We start from the raw sequence: 20753 nt of genomic DNA, 5'->3' as shown, positions 1-20753 counted from the left end.
GTTATACCAATACATAAAAAAGTTCACTGGAATAGGAAGTTAAAATTATATATTTTCTTCATATAATAGAAAGCAATATAACACGGTAATCTTTATACTAACTAAATTCAAATTTGAATTTATCTGAACAAATAATTGAGAAGCAACGTATATCATGAAGCCTAGCAAAAGACATTAGCTTAATGATGAGACTAGACTAAAGTATATGCTCCTCTAAGGAGTAATTGATTGTTGCCTACTTCACGGGACAAATGAGTAAACCTAACAATAACATATAGAGACACTCGACGCCATTAGCCAAATTCCATTTGAGCCATCCAACTCCTTGGTGGATCTTCTTTGTCTCCAGCCCATCTTGTCTCCACAAATTTTGAGTGATTACTTTGTTTGCTTTTTCATTTTTATATGAAATTTTGGAATCTTATTTTCGATATTGAATTATTATTTTTATTATTGTCTAGGGCACTTATATCTATACTGAAATTCGTCATTTAATCATTATATGAAAATGGATTAGTTAGAGAATGTGAAAGAAAGGTGATGTGAAACTTATACCAAAGCAAAGAGGAGGGGACAGAAGAGAAAAAGGTGTCTGCGATGCCACATGTAGACCTTTTCTAAAGATCTAACTTAGATGCTATTTTTGCACATGTAAAACTGTTGCAGACTACAACTTCTATTCTACACAAGTGTTCTCCCGATACATTTTCATGGACAAGTTTATTTTGATGCTAAATTATTATTGTATAATAAATTATAAGAATACACTAAAAATATTCCATTTATTTACAAATTAACCGTTGGGACATTTAACCAAATAATGGAACACTGAAGTTACTTAGCAAATTGACCCTATACACTGTATGGGTTATTCTACGAGAAGAACAATTATGTTAAAAACGATAATTAAATTTTCAAAAGAATAATAAAGTAAAATAACAAAATAAATAAATAAATGAGTAAAAAGAAACTATGGGTTGTCAAGTATTTGCTGTATAAAAAGAGATGTAAAGTGGCTATCACTCCTTAAATTATATCCTCAGAGCCAAAGTTGCTCGCTCCTTCCACACATGCTCCAAGTCTCCACCTTCTTCTTCTTCTTCAGTCTCCTTTCATACCTCCAGATCATTGATTAACGTTTTTCTCTCAAATCAACCAGAAAGAAGATGATCTCCTGGCACGACCTCTACACGGTCCTCACGGCCGTGATACCTCTCTACGTCGCTATGATCCTCGCCTACGGCTCTGTACGGTGGTGGAAAATCTTCTCCCCTGATCAATGCTCCGGAATCAACCGCTTCGTGGCCATATTCGCCGTCCCTCTCCTCTCTTTCCACTTCATCTCCACCAACAATCCATACGCCATGAACCTCCGTTTCATCGCAGCGGACACTCTCCAGAAAATCCTCATGCTCGCCCTCTTAGTCCTCTGGGCTAACTTCACACGCTCCGGTAGCCTCGAGTGGAGCATCACAATCTTCTCCCTCTCCACGCTTCCCAACACACTCGTCATGGGCATCCCTCTCTTGATCGCCATGTATGGCGAATACGCCGGTTCGCTCATGGTCCAAGTCGTCGTCCTCCAGTGTATCATCTGGTACACGCTTCTCCTCTTCCTCTTCGAGTTTCGCGGCGCCAAGATGCTCATCATGGAGCAGTTCCCTGAGACGGCCGCTTCCATAGTTTCGTTCAAGGTTGAATCCGACGTTGTTTCCCTCGACGGCCATGACTTTTTAGAGACTGACGCAGAGATCGGTAACGACGGGAAGCTTCACGTCACCGTGAGGAAATCAAACGCTTCCCGTCGTTCGTTCTGTGGGCCTAACATGACTCCAAGGCCGTCTAATCTCACCGGAGCTGAGATTTACAGCTTAAGCACCACTCCTAGAGGCTCAAACTTCAACCAATCAGACTTCTACTCGATGATGGGTTTCCCCGGCGGCCGTCTCTCCAACTTCGGGCCGGCGGACATGTACTCCATGCAGTCTTCTAGAGGCCCAACTCCAAGACCTTCGAATTTCGAGGAGAATTGCGCCATGGCTTCCTCCCCGAAATTCGGGTATCATCCAGGAGGAGGAGGCGGATCTTACCCGGCTCCAAATCCTGAGTTCTCTTCAATAACCACCACATCTACGGCCAACAAAGCCGTCAATAAAACTCCTAAAGAGACCAACACAAATCAGCAGACGAGTCTTCACACCGACGGTAAGTCAAACAATCATGACGCGAGCTCCAAGGAACTACACATGTTCGTGTGGAGCTCCAACGGGTCACCAGTTTCAGACCGGGCGGGTCTTAACGCCCCTGATTTGGGATCAAACAATGAACAGGGTGGAAGATCTGACCAAGGTGCCAAAGAGATCCGGATGTTAGTGCCCGACCAATCTCAGAACAGCGAAAACAAAGGTAAGAAAAATCCTTCGCGACTTTCCGACAAGTTTGACTTTGAAATGTTCTGAAGTTCGTTAACGGTTTTTGTGTGGTGGTGTTTATAGCTCTGGCTCGTCCGGCGAGTGGTGACTTCGGAGGTGAACCAGTTATTATCACCCGAAGAGAAGAAGGAGAGAGAGCAAAAGACGCTGAGAATGGACTGAACAAAGCTGTTCCTAATGCGGTGCTACAATCGAAGACAGGACTCGGAGCCGCCGCTGAAGGTGAAGCAAGTCAAGGGAAACATATGCCGCCGGCGAGTGTGATGACGAGGCTGATACTGATCATGGTGTGGAGGAAGCTAATCAGAAACCCAAACACTTACTCTAGCCTCATTGGCCTCATCTGGGCTCTGGTTGCTTTCCGGTTAGTAACTAAATCGAAATTCAAATTATGTATTCTTGAGCTTGAACCGACCGGTTATCGGGAATTGACTCCGATTTTCAATATGAAGGTGGCATGTGGCAATGCCCAAAATCATACAGCAATCTATCTCCATTCTATCTGATGCTGGTCTTGGAATGGCAATGTTCAGTTTGGGTTAGTCATCTTCATACTCTCTGTTTTATTCCTTCTTTTAATTTTGTTTTTAAAGCTATTTAAAATGATTAAATCAGATTATATCCTAGGACATTCCTTATTTTTGCATATTTTCGTTAACATATTAACCCGTTTACACGTTTCGTAAAAGACCTAAAATTTTAGTCCATAAATTTATATGAGTTGAAATAAAAAATTAGGGATGGACCATCCGACAGGTGGGGCAATGGTGTGAGTGTCGTATTAGATAAATGGTAATGGTGGACGACATGGTCTCGTGTTGTTGATAGTCCTCATGGTCCCCCTTTATATGGGAGGTGATTGGATTTTCTTAAAAATATATATACATATATATTTATAATCCATTATATATTAATGGAGAAGCATTGTAATAAATGCGTTCACACAAAACTGGACACATGTCACATGTAGAAGCATTATAATAAATGCGTTTACACTAAAATAGACACATGTCACATGTAGAAAGCTTTTCAGCCAAACTCTACATAAATATGTTCACACTATGTACTTTACGTTTTTTTAATATAAAACTCTCATGCATGGTTCTTTTTACGTTATTTTTACTGTTTTCGGATATAGCTGGACAAATTATTCATAAATTTTGATTTGATTCGTTATCCGTTTTGATTCGAACCGAAAAATCCGGATGTCCGTTACTCTACGAAGCAAATCAAATACTAAAATACAATATCCGTAAAAAAAAAAAAGCAAATCAAAAATATCAATATTTATAGGAACGAATATCCAATTTGATCTGTTATATGCATATATATACATATCTTTAAAGAATTATATATAAGTTATATATTATAGTTTATATCAATTTTACAATATTTTGTTTTTAAATAATTTCATTTTAAGAATTTTACTTTTCATGTATTATTTTGAAAAAATGTCATTTAATATTAATTAACAGTATCTTTATATATTTATCAACCATCTTCATATACTTTTACATTCACATACATGTGCACATTGACGTGAGCACCTTATAACTAAGTATTTACCACAACTGAAATATCTAATTTTTTGAAAGTTAAAATATTCTTTTTCTTCGTGCTTCTTTCACTATCGACCAAATTGTAGTAAAATGATTTGTCTTAATAATTTTCTTTTCTATTTTTAACTATTATCCGTTTAGAAACTATAATATGAAACCATTGGTTCGACATCACGACTATCTAAGATTCATAACATGAAATCAAATAAATAATAGTAATTTTTTATTATCAAAGCAACAAAAAAAACCAAAAACATCAAACATTTTAACCGAACAAACCAAATAAATATTGATTTAAAATGATAGTTATATTTTAGAAGATTAAAAACAAGAAAAAAACAACATAAAATCGAACTGATATCCAGATTAAACATATTAATGTCTCCTTATTAAAAAATAACGAAACTAATAATCACATTCCGCGCAAGGCGCGAGTTATTACCTAGTTTATTGTATGCACAAAAATATATATTTAATTTATTTATCGACTGATTTTGAAATTATAAACTGTATGTGAAAAAATCGTGAAGGGTTGTTCATGGCGTTGCAACCCAAATTAATCGCTTGTGGGAACTCAGTGGCAACATTTGCGATGGCGGTTAGGTTCCTCACAGGTCCGGCCGTGATGGCAGTTGCCTCTATAGCTATTGGATTGCGTGGTGATTTACTGCGTGTCGCCATTGTTCAGGTAAAATATATCTACGTTTTAATAACGCAATATTGAGAACGTTAAAATGTGATTTGCTACTAAATGTTGTGCGTTGTTACCAAAAGATCATCTAAATGTTTTTGTACGACTTCTTAGGCCGCATTGCCTCAAGGGATTGTACCCTTTGTGTTTGCAAAAGAGTACAATGTTCATCCTGCTATTTTAAGTACAGGGTAAGTCATGGAGTATTATGGTTAATATTCATACGATTACTAATGCTATTTGAAAAAAAAAAATTATTATAATATAACCGAATGATTTTGCAGGGTAATATTCGGAATGCTTATAGCGCTTCCTATCACGCTGGTTTACTATATTCTACTTGGGTTATAAGCTTTTGATTACGTGAACGCTTAAAATGGATCAATTGTAGAGAGAACGAAGAAAATAACACAAGAGAGTGTTTCAACTTGTGGGTGGAACAAACTAAAAGCTTAGAGCATATAAGTAAAACTAGAGAGTAGCATGATTTAAGGATGATGATGCGTACATCACAAACCAAGAAACCCTTTCTTCATATTTAACATATAGAATATTGGGGAATAGAATAAGAGTGAGACAGTGGGACGCATATAAGGAGGATCAAAACATGGGGCAACGAGACAACAAAGATGAATAAAAAATCGAGAAAGAAGACAACTTATTATTTTTGTAATTTTTTGTGACGAGCAAAATCCTGTTTTGATGTGTTCTTTGATTAGATTTTGGGTAACTTATGAATTGATTACTGTGAGTTTTTTTTTTAATTAGCGAAGAAAAGTGTGGTTTTGAATCTTCCTAGTTCAAGTTTTCAGGTAAGCAAATTAAATAACGCTTTTAAAGCAGTATTTATTCGTCTTAAATTGCTGAGATTTTAATAAGTTTTGTAACAAAGTAGGTGGATTTACTGATCCTTGTCTGCTGTGATAATGAGAATGGTAGTGGAAGAAATGAATTGTACGCTTTGGCACTGAAAGCAATTCGTGTTATCATTAGTTTTAGCTGATGGTGATATAATTATTGTCCATGTAGTGTGTAGGGATGATGAAAAATTATTGAAAATGTAAAGCAATTGAAGAAAGATCACTAAAAGTCAAAAGCTTATGCAAAAGTTTAATAAAAGCTGCCTTCTCTTTTCTTTATTTATTTGTGTTCCTTTTTCTTTTGATTTTTTATTTTATTTTAATAACATCGAGTATATTTTCTTTTTAATAAAATATGTTTTCTCTAATTTTAAAATATATATGACGTTTGCACTTTGGATTTTGGATGATATATTGAAACACCATCTAAAACCTAAAAAGATTAGTCTACCATCACGATTATAAAGCAACTTACAAACTTGCAACTTGCAACTTGCAATACTTAAGAATGGAAATACAGTCTCAGTACTTTCAGATAAGACAATGGTATATGATTTTGTTGATATGCCTTGAATCTGGATGTTACATCTAGGCGATGGATGTTACATCACTTACATCATACCGACTCGGTTGCATCAAAAGCGTTGCATCAAGTTATTATGGATGTTACATCTGATCTTAGGCTTAAGCCCATGAGTCCGTTTAGTCTAGGGTTTTAGATGCGAGATGTTACTATATATATCTTGTATTCGAAGTAACCCTAAACTTGCACTCTGTAAACTCAATATCGCCTCCAATAATAAGATCTCTCTTTGCCCGTGAACGTAGCCAAGTTGGTGAACCACGTTAAATCTCTGTGTCGTTGTTACATCGTTTTTATTCATCTGTTTCCGCATCTGTTTTTTCTCACAATTGTTACAACAAACTGGTATCAGAGCATCGGGTTGTGATCTAGTGAGAAGATGTCTGGAATAAGAGCGAAGATCGGCAGGTTTGATGGGAGAAATAGCTTCAGTCTTTGGCAGATTAAGATGCAGGCGTTGTTGAAGCAACAAGACATCTGGGGACCATTGTCAGAGAAGAAATCTGAAGCAGCTGATTTGGAGACTCTAGAAGAGAAGGCGTTCTCAACAATTTTGTTGTGTCTAGCAGGCGAGATCATCATCGAAGTGCCGGATGAGAAAACTGCTGCTAGTTTGTGGCAGAAGTTGGAGAGCTTGTACATGACAAAATCTCTAACGAACAAGCTACTTCTGAAGCAACGCCTCTTTGCCTTGCGTATGCAAGAAGGTATTGAGCTTCGCGACCACCTTGACAAGTTAAATTCGATATTACTGGAGCTGCGTAACATCGATGTTAAGGTGGAGGATGAAGACGCTGCTCTAATCCTGTTGGTATCTTTGCCGAAATCTTTCGAGAATTTCGTGCAATCGTTCATTGTTGGCAAAGATACAGTGAAACTGGAAGAGGTTAGGTCGGTGCTTCACAGTCGGGAATTACGCCATAAGGCATCCAGCTCAGGGACATACAATCAAGCTTCGGGATTGTTTGTCAGTGGTGTGAAGGGACATGGGAACAAAAAGAAGTCGAAAGACAGAAAATCGTTTCCAAGAGGTCCTAAGCCAATTGATACTTGCAACTATTGCAAAGAGAAGGGACATTGGAGGTCAGACTGACCCAAGAAGAAGAAGGAGCAACAGTCTGGATCTGCTGCAGTAGCTGAGGATGAAGCCAAATCTGATAGTGACATCGCTCTTGTTGTGCACGGACACACACACTCTTCTGATGTGTGGGTTATGGATACAGGAGCATCCTACCATATGACACCGAGGAGAGAGTGGTTTTCGAAGTACACAGAGGTACTTGACGGCAAGATTAAGATGGCAAATGATTTTGTCTGCAAGATTGCTAGGATCGGCTCAATCAAGCTCAGGACACATGATGGTAGATTCTGCACATTGAACGAGGTTAGGCATGTTCCATCAATGACGAAGAATTTGATATCCATGAGTCTTCTGGACAGTAGAGGGTTCAAATATTCGGGTGGTGATGGAGTTCTGAATGTCTGCAAGGGTTCTGATGTGATTCTGAAGGGTTTCATGAATGGTACTCTATATTTGCTGAAGGGTACTACCGTTACAGGTTCAGCAAATGTTGCATCACCAGAGATCTCAGAGGAAGATATGACAAAGCTGTGGCATATGAGGCTTGGACATATAGGTGAGCGTGGGATGCAACATCTGTCGAAGCAAGATATGCTTCATTCTGATATTGGTTTGGAACTCTGCTCGAAAGAGTTTAAACAATTTTGTAAGGATGCAACATCTGCCAAGCATCTTACAGACAGGGGAACACCACAGCGAGATGGTGTTGCAAAATGGATAAACCAGATAATGCTAGAGAGAGCGATGTGCATGCTCTCGAGTGCTGGTTTGGAGAAGCGGTTTTGGGCTGAAGCAGTTAACACGGCTTGCTACTTGATAAATCTTGTTCCCCACATAGGCATCGAGTGCAGGATACCTTCTGAGGTGTGGTCAGGTAGATCTGCTGAATATTCACATTTAAGAGTGTTTATGGGCTACGGTGATGGAATCAAAGGATACATGGTCTGGTCTCCATCAGAAAACCGAATGGTTCTAAGCAGGAATGGTGTCTTCGATGAAGCATCTATGGTTAGAAGCTCAGGGTCCAATTCAGAAGCAGAAAAGTGTAGCACTGATAAACAGGTGGAGCTACAAGATGATCATGAAGTGATCGATGTGCATGCACACACAGAAAATCAAGAGGAGCGTGTAGAAGATGTTCAGTTGGAGTCTACGAAGATTCAACCGCTTGATGCTACAGAGCGTAGCATCTTGAAAGATTAACCAAGAAGGATGGATGTCAGGCCACCAGAGAGATATCGCTTCGAGGATATGGTGGGTTATGCATTTCAGGTTGCAGAGGAAGTGGATGCGTCATCTACTTACATGGAAGTTGTTTCTAGTCCCGAGTCTGAGAAATGGCATGTTGCAACGAGAGACGTGGAGTCTCATCAGAAGAATCATACATGGGACCTGACCACATTACCATCGGAGAAAAGGGATTTTACATGCAAGTGGGTCTTCAAGATTAAGGATGGAGCATCACTGGCAGAAGGAGCTAAGTATAAAGCTCGGATTGTTGCAAGAAGTTTCAGTCAGAGAGATGGAGTAGACTACAATGAGATATTCTCATCGATGGTCAGACATACGTCCATCAGAGTGTTGCTAACGCTGGTTGCACGTCAGGACTTGGAGCTTGAGCAATTTGATGTGAAGACAGTGTATCTTCATGGAGAGCTTGAGGAGGAGATATACATGACTCAGCCGGATGGTTTCCGAGTTCCTGGAAAAGAAGACTATGTGTGTAAGCTTCGGAAGTCCCTTTATGGACATAAGCAGTCTCCCAGACAATGGTACAAGAGATTCGACAGCTATATGATCAAGTTGGGCTACATCAAAAGTCCTTATGATTGTTGTGTCTACATGAGAAAATTGAAAGATGACACATTCATCTATTTGGTGCTCTACGTGGATGACATGTTGATAGCTGCAGAGAAGATGTGTGACATCAAGAAGCTGAAGGAGCTTCTGAGTTCTGAATTTGAGATGAAGGATTTGGGTGCAGCAAAGAAGATTCTATGGATGGGGATCTTCAGAGATAGGGGGAAGAAGAAGTTGTTCTTGTCACAGAAGGCCTACATTAATAAGGTGTTGACAAGGTTCGAAATGTCTTCATGTAAACCTATTAGTACTCCGTGTGCATCAAATCTTCATCTTACCATGTATGAGGTTCAGTCTGAAGAAGAGGCATAGTATATGTCTCGAGTTCCTTATGCTAGCGCTGTAGGAAGCTTGATGTATGCAATGGTCTGCACAAGACCAGATCTGGCACATGCAGTCAGTGTGGTTAGCAGGTTTATGGGACAACCTGGGAAGGAGCATTGGGCAGCTGTGAAGCGGATTTTCCGGTATCTGAAGGGTACATCTGATGTTGGTCTCATCTATGGATGCGAGAATCTGCGATTGGTAACAGGCTATTCCGATTCTGATTATGCTGGAGATGTAGACTGCAGAAGATCTATGACCGGTTATGTGTTCACCTTGAGCGGCTCTGTGGTTAGCTGGAAGGCGACTTTACAGTCTACAGTGACATTGTCTACTACTGAGGCAGAGTATATGGCGCTGACAGAAGCTGCGAAGGAAAGAATATGGCTTAGAGGATTGGTTAATGATCTCGGTTTGCATCAAGATCAGGCTACTGTGTATTGTGACAGTTTGAGCGCTATATGCTTAGCCAAGGATCAGGTTCATCATGAGAGAACGAAGCATATTGATGTGAGGTATCACTTCTTGAGAGATGAGAAGCGAATTAAAGTGAAGAAAGTAGAAACTGCAGATAATCCTGCTGACATGTTCACAAAGCCGGTTCCTCACAGCAAGTTTAAGCATTGCTTAGACTTGCTAAACATCTCAAACTGTTAGTATGGCCCTAAGGGGCATATGGCCCGAAGGGGCATCTGGTCCGCAAGGACATCTGGCCCGAAGGAGCATCTGGTCCGCAAGGACATCTGGCCCGTTGGGGCATCTGGCCTGTTGGGGCATCTGGCCCATCGGGGCATCTGCTCTGTAAGGACATCTGGTCTGTAAGGACGTCTGGTCTATTGGGACATCTGGCTGATAACAAACGTCTGACTCTAGTTGAGCATCTGGCCGTTAAATGGCGCCTGGTTCGTCTAAGCAGCACATTTGGTCCGAAGGGACATATGAGGCAAAGAGAGCGATGGTACATCTAGCGCAGAGAAGCGCATCTGGTACATTTGGCACTTGAAGGTGCATCTGGTACATCTGTTATTGAGAGGATTCAAGTCAAGGTGGAGAATTGTTGATATGCCTTGAATCTGGATGTTACATCTAGGCGGTGGATGTTACATCACGTACATCATACCGACTCGGTTGCATCAAAAGCGTTGCATCAAGTTATTATGGATGTTACATCTGATCGTGGGCTTAAGCCCATGAGTCCGTTTAGTCTAGGGTTTTAGATGCGAGATGTTACTATATATATCTTGTATTCGAAGTAACCCTAAACTTGCACTCTGTAAACTCAATATCGCCTCCAATAATAAGATCTCTCTTTGCCCGTGGACGTAGCCAAGTTGGTGAACCACGTTAAATCTCTGTGTCGTTGTTACATCAGTTTTATTCATCTGTTTCCGCATCTGTTTCTTCTCACAATTGTTACAACAGATTTAAAATAATATATCTACAGTGTTAAGATTGACCTTCGAGAAAAGTTTTTGCTTGTATTTAGGCTTCATTGGTAACATAATTTACAATTGATTTAGTTTGAGTTATGTGCATTAATCAAAATTGTTACAATTAGTTTTAACCTTTTGAATTTGTTTTTTGTTATAATGTGTTAGAAATGAATTATAATTTTGATTTATCTTCTTTGTGAATTAATAAATCAAATAATAGACCAACATCAAAAAAATTGCATGTTTTACTTGAGTTAACTTGAACTAATATTTTATTGTTTGTCTTAGTTTTCCACGTTTGCTTTTGTAATTTTTACACAATTTTTGAAATATGATAGTTGTCAAATGTTTACTTTTGTTAATTAATAAAATATTCTCAGCAATTTTATAGCTGTTAGACAACTTCGAACACTACATGTTAATTCATCGGCCTTGTTTTTTTTTTTTTTTTTGAAATATGTTTGATAACGAAACTGGGAAAAAATACATCAATTAATATTTTTTTGAAATGTGTGAAAACACAACCCAATATAAAGCTATATGTTAATACTAGATTTTATTATCATTATACATATACATATCTTTAAGTATCTTTCAATTCATTAAAGTTTAAGATATTAAATTTTAGTTTTCCCTAGACAAATTTGCTTATTATTTTTGTAGGAAATGTTATGTTTATTGATATTTACAGTTTATTTTAAATGTTATATATTATAAGTTATAAAAAATTACTAATCAATTATTTTTTTAAAAAAAAAATCATTTTACAGAAAATTCACTATAAATTATATTTTCCACATAATTTTTTTACTGCAGACTATATGTCATCAATCGAAATTCTAATACTACATGCACTAATATAAATTCTAGTATTATATGTCACTAATCGAAACTTCAATTAGAAATTTAATAATTTCCAACTTGCATTTCATTCAAAAACCTAATACTATAAGTGTTTCATAATCAATGGTGTTATGCACTCTACACTTAATCCAAACGTGAACACGATGTCAGTAATCACTAGACATGGATTAATATGTGATTAAGCAAATAATTATGCTTTCACCTAAGTGGTTAACTCCAACTTTGTATTCAGATATTATGCTTTCATTTTAATAAAATTTAAGTTCGTCGAAAAAAAAGAAGCAAATAATTAGTCGGAAAAACGTTGATTGGACTCCGAGTATAGTTAAATGTGTTGTCGCATGGGATGGGAACATAAGGGACGCAAATCGAAAGACGTCTATGAGCAGTTAATCCACCGTCACGGCTTATAAAATTAGTCGGCCAATGTAAAGTTAAATTGATTATTACCCATTCAATAGTCTAACTAGACAAACATGCGTCGCTCAAAAGCTGTAATGGGCTCGGGCACCTCCATTTCAATAAATTTGTACAATATTAAATCCTTCACTTTTAGCCTATAGTATTTCTTGATATTATAGAAAATTTGCCACGGGACTAGAAGCATTTATCGGTAAATGCATACAGAATCACTAGAATCCCTTTTCACATATCACAATTTAAATATGCTAACATTAAATATATAACGAATGGCAAATATGAATAAAATAAAATACCAGGAAACATACAACATTTTTATGTGTGGAACGGTTATTCCATAATTATCGTGGTGGTATAATCTCCTCTACAATTATATCTAACGCATCTCCGGCCGGTAAAGCTAACCTTTGATCAGTAACTCTATAATATATACTCCCGGTGCATGTCAGATCAGTAACCCTATAATTAATGCGATTATATGGCCATGCCACCATCACAAAATGCGCCCAGCCTACTCAAATATACGTATTTTGTGCATCCACATACGTTCACCTGCAGACAAGTCTCGGAGATTCGGACATGTCAACAACAAATGTCATCAACCATAGTCTACAACGGCCAATTCGATTCAAGGATCTGGAGACCTATCACAGGAACCCACACGTCAAATAATTTCTCCGATCCGAAGACTTTTATGTTACACCCAAGGAAAAACTATATACAAATATATCTGATATATACACACAAGTGCAGGATGCAACCACAATTAAGTAAAGTAGAAAATAAATCGTTAGACTAAACAATACAAGCAAACACCTATGCTTTATCAGAAATCGCTTTAAATGATTTATTACAAAATCTACTTAATGAGTTTTTACACGTGTTAACATCATAACATATGTTACTGAAAAGTTCATAATCTATCTGATCTTGTCTCTCTTACGTCACGTATTTTAGCGTCTGTTTCAACACGGCCAAAAACACTTTTAAGATATTTTATTTTCTCTATAAAATCAGCTTACGTGTCTCTGTCAAATACATACAACCCATAGCTATTTTATAGCTATCTTTACCTTCCCAAAACCCTTTGTCCAAATAACCTATGATTATAGACATCTTTCATGTCAATAAGTGTAGCTTTTCTTTTCTTGTAATCGCACTTATGCCTTTTTCTTTAAGACATAAATTTGCTTTCCAAGTTTATTCCTCTTGTTTTTTCTCCAAGATACACGTCTACTCTCCAAATCTATACGACTCTAACTCAGTATCTTGATTCCACATGGTCTTCACCACTTCACACGTCTTCTGCATCGTGACTAACTACGTCACCAGATACTTCAAAGCACACTATTAACATTTACAAGCTCTTGCTTGCATCTACACACTATATTTAAATAGTATTCTGATTTTAAAAAAGTATTCTGATCAATTTCTTCACTCTAAACATCTCAAAGGTTTCAAATACTCTTTCTACTTTTGTTCACAGCTTCTTACATTTGAATCACTCCTAAATTTATAGTTAACTGTGAATGTTTTTTTTGAATGACTATCCGTAGATCTATATATTTCCCTAAGGCGTTGCTTAAACAATTTTAAATTCACTTTTCTTTTTGAAAAAAAAACCTTCCAACCAGAGTTAATTGAACATATGACCTCTTACACACCTATTAGATAATCTAAGAGTTTTGAACAATACACCAACGAAAGTGGATCAATTTCATTTTGGTTCAAAGCTTAACCCGTAACATTATGTTTCATTTTCGTATTTTCCAACCAGTCATTAGTTTTAGTTCTGACTTACACATATTGGAGTATCCTCGTAAAGACAACTTGCCGATTTTTAAAATGTTCTTGATCATCTTCGTTCTTGCGAATGTTCCGGTTTGCTCCCCACTGGCCTTTTAAATGTCAAGGTTGTCTAACAGCCTCGCCGCAGTTTGTAATTGTGCAGAGATTCAAAATTGGCCTAATATAATAATGCTATCTTATATATATATTATTCGTACTTATCTAAATGTAATCAAAGATAAACAAAAATCAATCTGTTTATTTTAATCTATAAATTTATTTTTGGAAAATTTTAAACCAATCATTTATTCTCTTAATTTTGGTAATAAAAAAAATATAACTGTAAATCAATCAAGTTAATAAAATTATGTAGTAAAGTCATATTTGAAAAAAAAAATGTCATATTTGAATTTAAACATATATCTATATTTGTGTGTTTAACTTATTCTAATTTACCTAAATGTAATCAAAGATAGATAAAATTGTATTTGTTTATTTTAATATTTATATGTATTTATAAGTTAATCTTTTGTTTGAAATTACAAAATAAATCATCTCTGCTCTTAATTTTTTTCTTCTAAATATATTTCATGCGTTAGATAAAAAAAACTTTATAATGTCTTTTTAAATATATTGTTTTCGATAATGCGCTAATGTGCACACATATGCTCAGTAATCATGGTTAGTGGTTTTAAAATGGAAAAAAATAATTAGTGTACATTTGGACATGTAAGAAAATGAAAAACAAGAGAGATGATGCTTAAGAACAAGAGAGAGAGAGTAACTCAAGAGTAAGAGAGATAGAGTAAAAGAATGATTTTGTTTCTTTAATTCATTTAGTTCACAATGTTACAATACTTAAAGGTTCAGAGATGAGATACAAACAAAGAGAGAAATAATAAAGAATGGTGTTACAAGATGAGCTGAAAGGGACAACATCTCAACAACTCTTTTTTCCTCTCCCCCCTAAATAGATCATGTGAGTTTAACTAATTTAGAACTCCAACTTGTCTCTGATTTTGCCAACGGTCTGGTTGACCTTTGAACACATCTTGGACGAGTTTGAACTTGCAAGGATTCTTCTCAAGTTTGGTTCTCAAGTCTGGTGACTTGTTCTCAAGTCTGGTGACTTGTTCTTAAGTATGGTTCTCAATACTCCCCCTCAAGCTTAACCATAAGGTAGGGTTGAGCTTGGAACCCATGAAGACATCCCTCATTAAAAATTCTTATGTGAAAAACCCAATGGGACAAAAACACACAAGAGGAAAAAGAGTAGATGCTTCATGGCTTAAGAGGATCATGATCTAGGAAAGTCTATGAGTCCCAATCTTGGATGGATGAACTCACAGACTTTGGTGCTTGCTCCTTTGGTGAAGATATCAGCTAGATGGTCTTCACTTCTAGTGTAGCAAGGTAGAATGATCTTCTGCTCCACAGCTTGTCTAACCTTGTGACAATCCGCTTCAATATGCTTTGTCCTCTCATGAAACACTGAGTTTGAAGCTATATGAATGGCTGCTTGGTTATCACAGTGCATTGTAATTGGTGTTGTTGTCTCTATGCCCAAGTCCCTTAGCAAGTTTCTGATCCAAATGAGCTCACTGGTCAGCTTCCTCATTGCTCTGTATTCTACCTCAGCACTTGAACATGATACCACCTTCTGCTTCTTGCTCTTCCAAGTAACCAGATTGCCTCCTATGAATGTGCAATAACCAGTAGTAGACCTCCTGTCCACTCTATCTCCAGCCCAATCTGCATCACAATATCCCATAATTTCAGTGCTCTTGTTGCAACCCATCCAAACACCTTGACCATGAGCCTCCCTTAGATTTCTCATGATCCTCTCCACCATATTCCAATGGTGAACCTTTGGTGCTTGCATATACTGGCTGACTTGATTCACAGCAAAGCAGATGTCTGGTCTTGTAATGGTGAGATAGATCAGCTTCCCAACCATTCTTCTATAGAGCTTAAAGTCGCCAAAAGGAGTGTCCTCAATCTCCCCCTCACGCAAGACTTTGTAACCCTCTTCAAGTGGTGTCTTAGCTACTCTTGCTCCAAGATTTTCTGCCTTATTTAAAAGATCAAGTGTGTACTTTCTTTGAGATAAGAAAAGCCCCTCTTTAGAGCGGCATATTTCTATCCCTAGAAAATACTTTAGCTCACCCAAATCTTTAATATCAAAGCTAGATTTAAGAAAAGCTTTAGTAGAGATGATACCTTCCTTGTTTCTTTCTGTGATGGTGACATCATCCACATAGATCAGAATTACCACAATTCCTTGCTTGCTTGTGAGGGTGAAGAGGGTATGATCAGCTTCTGATTTTACAAACCCTCTTCCATTGAGAGTTGTACTCAGCTTGTGATACCAGGCTCTTGGTGATTGTTTTAAACCATAGATGACCTTCTTTAATCTTAGGACATTTCCTGGCTTGACCATGTCTTCCATATCAGGTGGTGGTCTCATGTAAACCTCATCCTCTAGCTCTCCTTGCAGAAAAGCATTCTGACATCCATCTGCCATAAATCCCATTCCAAGTTCACAGCCAAGGAGAGAACAATCCTTATGGTGTGGAGCTTAGCTACTGGTGCAAAAGTATCCAGATAGTCTTCTCCATAGACTTGAGTGTATCCTCTTGCAACTGGCCTTGTCTTTCTCCTTTCTGGCTTTCCATTTGCCAAGTACTTGATGGTGAAGAGTAGGCGACTGGTGACTGCTTTCTTCCCTTTGGGAAGCTCAGTTTCATACCAAGTATCATTCTTGATCATGGCTCCAACTTCATCTCCAACAGACTCTCTCCACTCATCATCCTCCATAGCTTCTTCATAAGTCTTTGGAACATATTCTTGATCCAGATTGGTGATGAAAGCTATATGATCTTGGGGATAGCTTGCAAAGGAGCAGGTTGCTTGGATAGGATGAGCCACTGCATTACTGTTGAAGTATACTCTGGTGTCGACCCACTTGGATGGTTTCCTCACTCTAGTACTCCTCCTCAATGATTGAATCTGCTCTTCTACCACTGCTTCTTCCTGTCCTTGATCACCATCATACTGATCTCCAGATTCAGCTCCATCCTGATCATGAACTAATGCTGAATCATCTTCTGGTGTTTCTGGTGTTGATTCATGCTCATTGTCCCCCTCAGGATCAGGATGGACTGTGATATCTTGTATATTTCCATTATCTTATCCATTCATCCATGTGCATTTTGATCATATAGACTAGGATTTAGCCATGTTTAGGTTGCATTTTGCATACATAAGTCTTTATCAGGTATTGGAGTACCACATGGAGTTCTCGGAGACATTTGGGTGTGTTTGGAGCTCGAAAGAGGTGTAAAGATGATCATTGGACGAGCAGAGCGTTGGGAGCGCCTTCCCGGAGCGACACCAGCAAGTCGCTCTGACCTGCCTTTTCAGAGCGACCTTACCAGAGCGATGCGGAGAAGTCGCTCGCCATTTCATCCCGGTGGAAGCCGAAAACTGACCCGGAGCGACCTATCAGAGCGACCACTCCAGGTCGCTCCCGAAGCCCAGAGCGACTTGGCCAGAGTGACACCCCGAGGTCGCTCGCATTTCTATCGCATGACGACAACACAATGGAGCCAGAGCGACCTCTCGCAGCGACACAGCGAGGTCGCTCCCGAAGCATGGAGCGACTACTCGGAGCGACGAGCGGAGGTCGCTCGCATTTTCATCACTCGGGAACGCGAGAACGAGTCCGGAGCGACCTCTCGCAGCGACACAGCGAGGTCGCTCCCGAAGTGTGGAGCGACTACTCGGAGCGACGAGCGGAGGTCGCTCCGCGTCTTATTTCTGCTCGAACTTATGATTTCTCAAGGGCCTTTTGGTCATTTCATGATGCACGTTTTTATTTTCTAAACCTATGTTTTAATACTCTGTAAGCCACCAGGAGGCAGATCTATCTTTGTTCTGAAGAAAACCACCAAAAACCTTGAAAAAGGGGATCTCTTTGATTCATTGATCACATGTTCTACTGTTGATTTCTATTCTATTATCTGTATTTTCTCTGAATGATTAATCTAAAATCCAATATGGATTTAAGAGGAATTATGGAGATTAGTGAGTAATCACCTTTTGAATTCATGGGTTAGGGAGATTAAGGGTGATTAGGTTAGTTCTAGGATGTTTTAGTGTAGATCATTCTTGTTCCTTGCTAGTAGAGTATTCTTAATGCATCTTCTGAGTTGGCCACTCAAAAGTTGATCAATAGGCATTTCCCACCCGAAAGGTGTTTGATGAAATGTCTGAGACAACTCTCCTAGGCTTTTAGTATACTTTGCCAAAGACATTTGTTGTTAAAGATGCTAAGATAGCTAATAGACTTGTTCGTAATGATTGCTTTCATATTATTCAACCAAAGACATTTGATGTTTGAGATATGTTAGCAAATGAGCATTCATCTAGACATAGAGCTGATAATAGGTTTTTCGGCCTATTGCAAATGTTGTAGTATAGGGGGGTGAATGTCGAACCAGTCCTAGTGATGTGAATCAGTGAGAATACAAGTCATTTCTTAAGCTAAGCGGATTTAATAGTTGTGAGTATGTGACAAGTAACAATAGCAAACAGAGCAATACAACAAGGTTTTAATCAATTTAGACAAGTGAATTCATGGGCTAAGGGAATTGACTTCAAGTAACTAAGATCCAATCTAGGTGACAAGCTTTCAATCAAAGTAATCTCTTAAGTCTAAACACAATCTTAGACAAGTCCTATGTCTAGGTAAATGCCCATTTGCTTAGAAATCATTAAACATCAAATGTCTTTGGCTTAATTCAATCAAGCAATCTTTAAGTTCAAGTTCAATAACTATCTAGCAATTTTAACATCAAGTGTCCTTGGCTAATCTCACTAGAGCTTAGTTGAGTTGATTCAAACACTTCATCTAATCATGTCTGATGAGAAGTGTTTAGAAATCAGGTTTAGAGTGATCAAGACTAAACAAGCATTAAAAATACTCAACAAGCAAGTTCATACAAGGATCTAATACAATAACACCATAGATCTTCACTAAGTTACTCTAATCTCCCTAACCCATGAATTCTTAGGGAAACTACTCACTAATCTCCATGAAAACACTTAATCTCATAATAGATTGAAGCATATTCAAGTAGATACAACAGAGAATAAAGATAAACAAGGATTTAAACAAGCAAAACGAAATTAAAACTCAAGAACAGATGATGAACAATGAAGAACACTCAAGAACACCAAGAACAATGGTATTTCAAAGAGAGAGAGTTTTTACAAGTTAAATTATTACAAAGTTTTTTATATCTGTTTCTTGCCCACTCTTTTGATAATAAGAAAGCAAATATTATACAGAAAAGTAAGAAAAATCGTGCAAAGGAAAGGTGGGTGGAAGATAGTGGGAAGTTGGTTGATCCCATCAACTTTCAAGTGGTCCCCGGCAAGGATTGATACACCTATAGTAAATCGATCATAACTTGTCCAATACAGCTTCAAATGACTTGAAACCACTTCCATTGGAAAGCTAACTCAATTTCCAGTGTCTCCACAAATTTTGAGCTTCAGAAGAGATCTTTAAGGCTTTCATCCGTGTTCATCTTTCACTCTCCGGATTCGGGAGCGACCTCGCTGTGTCGCTGCGAGAGGTCGCTCCGGATTCGTTGTCTCCGGGTGATCAATACGCGAGCGACTCTTCCCTGTCGCTCTAGTAAGGTCGCTCTGATAGGGAGATCAGAGCGACGTCAAGGTGTCGCTCCAGACTGGTCGCTCCGGGCGATCAATACGCGAGCGACTCTTCCCTGTCGCTCTAGTAAGGTCGCTCTGATAGGGAGATCAGAGCGACGTCGAGGTGTCGCTCCGGACTGGTCGCTCCCATGCCTTGCTCGCCGAATGACCACTCTAAACACTCCTTTTTGAGCTCCAAATGCCTCCAAGTGTCTCCAAGAACTCCATGTGGTACTCCAATACCTGATAAGGACTCATGTATGCAAAATGCAACCTAAACATGGCTAAATCCTAATCTATATGATCAAAATGCACATGGATGAATGGATAAAACAATAGAAATATGCAAGATATCAACTCCCCCAAACTTGTTCTTTACTTGTCCACAAGTGAACTTTCTAGAACTCATAGGGAGAGAGGTTGAAGGTGGGAGCTCATAACCAAAAGAAACACCACTAGCAAACACAATTAGCACACTCTCTTATTACACTCTAGCTTCTCTAGGCCTATCTCAACTCCTTTTGTCCCTACACTCATCATCAAGCATCCACACATTCAGATCTGCCAACTCTCACATTCATTAAGCATAAGATATCAAGTGAATTCTTGCAAATGGTCAGTTGGTCCAAGTCATTTGGTTGGGTAAGGGAAGGCTTTTATTCTAGTGATTCAAGAGGTTCAAAACATATGATCTTTAAGGTGGTTTACTCTCAAAACAAGTAGCCTTGACATTGCACATAATATATCTAAGAAAGGGACCAACTCATGCATACAATGCTCAATCTCCATTGTTCTACCCTTTTCCCAAACATATAAGTTACACATTCACTCTCAAATGTCAAACCCAACTCACACCTCTCACCAAAAGATTCTAAAAACATCAGCTCTTTTTACTTGAAATCTATAAGGGATTTTTCACAACCTCAAAATGTCTCTCAGCTCCTAACAACTTTGCTAGCCCCCTTTTTTCTTCTTTTTTTTTTTTTTTTTTTTTTTTTTTTTAATTATTTTTTTTTAGGTTGGGGGCCAAGACTTTTCAAAACTAGAGCTGGAGGTTCTCTACTTATCCCAATAAATCAATTCACTTGAGCACAAGAATCTATCCTTTTTATTTCTCCCAAATCATGATTACAACGC

General features: G+C 38.2%; 1 protein-coding gene across 1 annotated transcript; it reads left to right on the top strand.

Moving 5' to 3' along the window:
* Window positions 1-1023: 1023 nt before the first annotated feature.
* Window positions 1024-5527, top strand: LOC106439727 (auxin efflux carrier component 3). The gene is made up of 6 exons (XM_013881232.3): window positions 1024-2406; window positions 2496-2796; window positions 2885-2970; window positions 4522-4679; window positions 4797-4873; window positions 4967-5527. The coding sequence occupies exons 1-6, from the start codon at window positions 1167-1169 to the stop codon at window positions 5031-5033; spliced, it is 1929 nt and encodes a 642-aa protein (XP_013736686.1). The 5' UTR covers window positions 1024-1166; the 3' UTR covers window positions 5034-5527.
* The last annotated feature ends 15226 nt before the right edge of the window (window positions 5528-20753 follow it).

Source organism: Brassica napus, chromosome C6 (genome assembly GCF_020379485.1).
Source record: "Brassica napus cultivar Da-Ae chromosome C6, Da-Ae, whole genome shotgun sequence".
In the NCBI taxonomy this organism is placed as follows: domain Eukaryota; kingdom Viridiplantae; phylum Streptophyta; class Magnoliopsida; order Brassicales; family Brassicaceae; genus Brassica; species Brassica napus.
The sequence above is the reverse complement of the archived record's forward strand: the minus strand, read 5'-3'. Positions and strand labels throughout refer to the sequence as shown.

What these genes read in the sequence shown, in the direction of transcription:
- LOC106439727 (XM_013881232.3), top strand. Translation starts at nt 1,167, where the DNA reads ATGATCTCCTGGCACGACCTCTACACGGTCCTCACGGCCGTGATACCT. An exon ending in TCAGAACAGCGAAAACAAAG is followed by an intron (nt 2,407 to 2,495) that starts GTAAGAAAAATC and finishes TGGTGTTTATAG; the next exon opens with CTCTGGCTCGTCCGGCGAGT. An exon ending in CCTGCTATTTTAAGTACAGG is followed by an intron (nt 4,874 to 4,966) that starts GTAAGTCATGGA and finishes ATGATTTTGCAG; the next exon opens with GGTAATATTCGGAATGCTTA.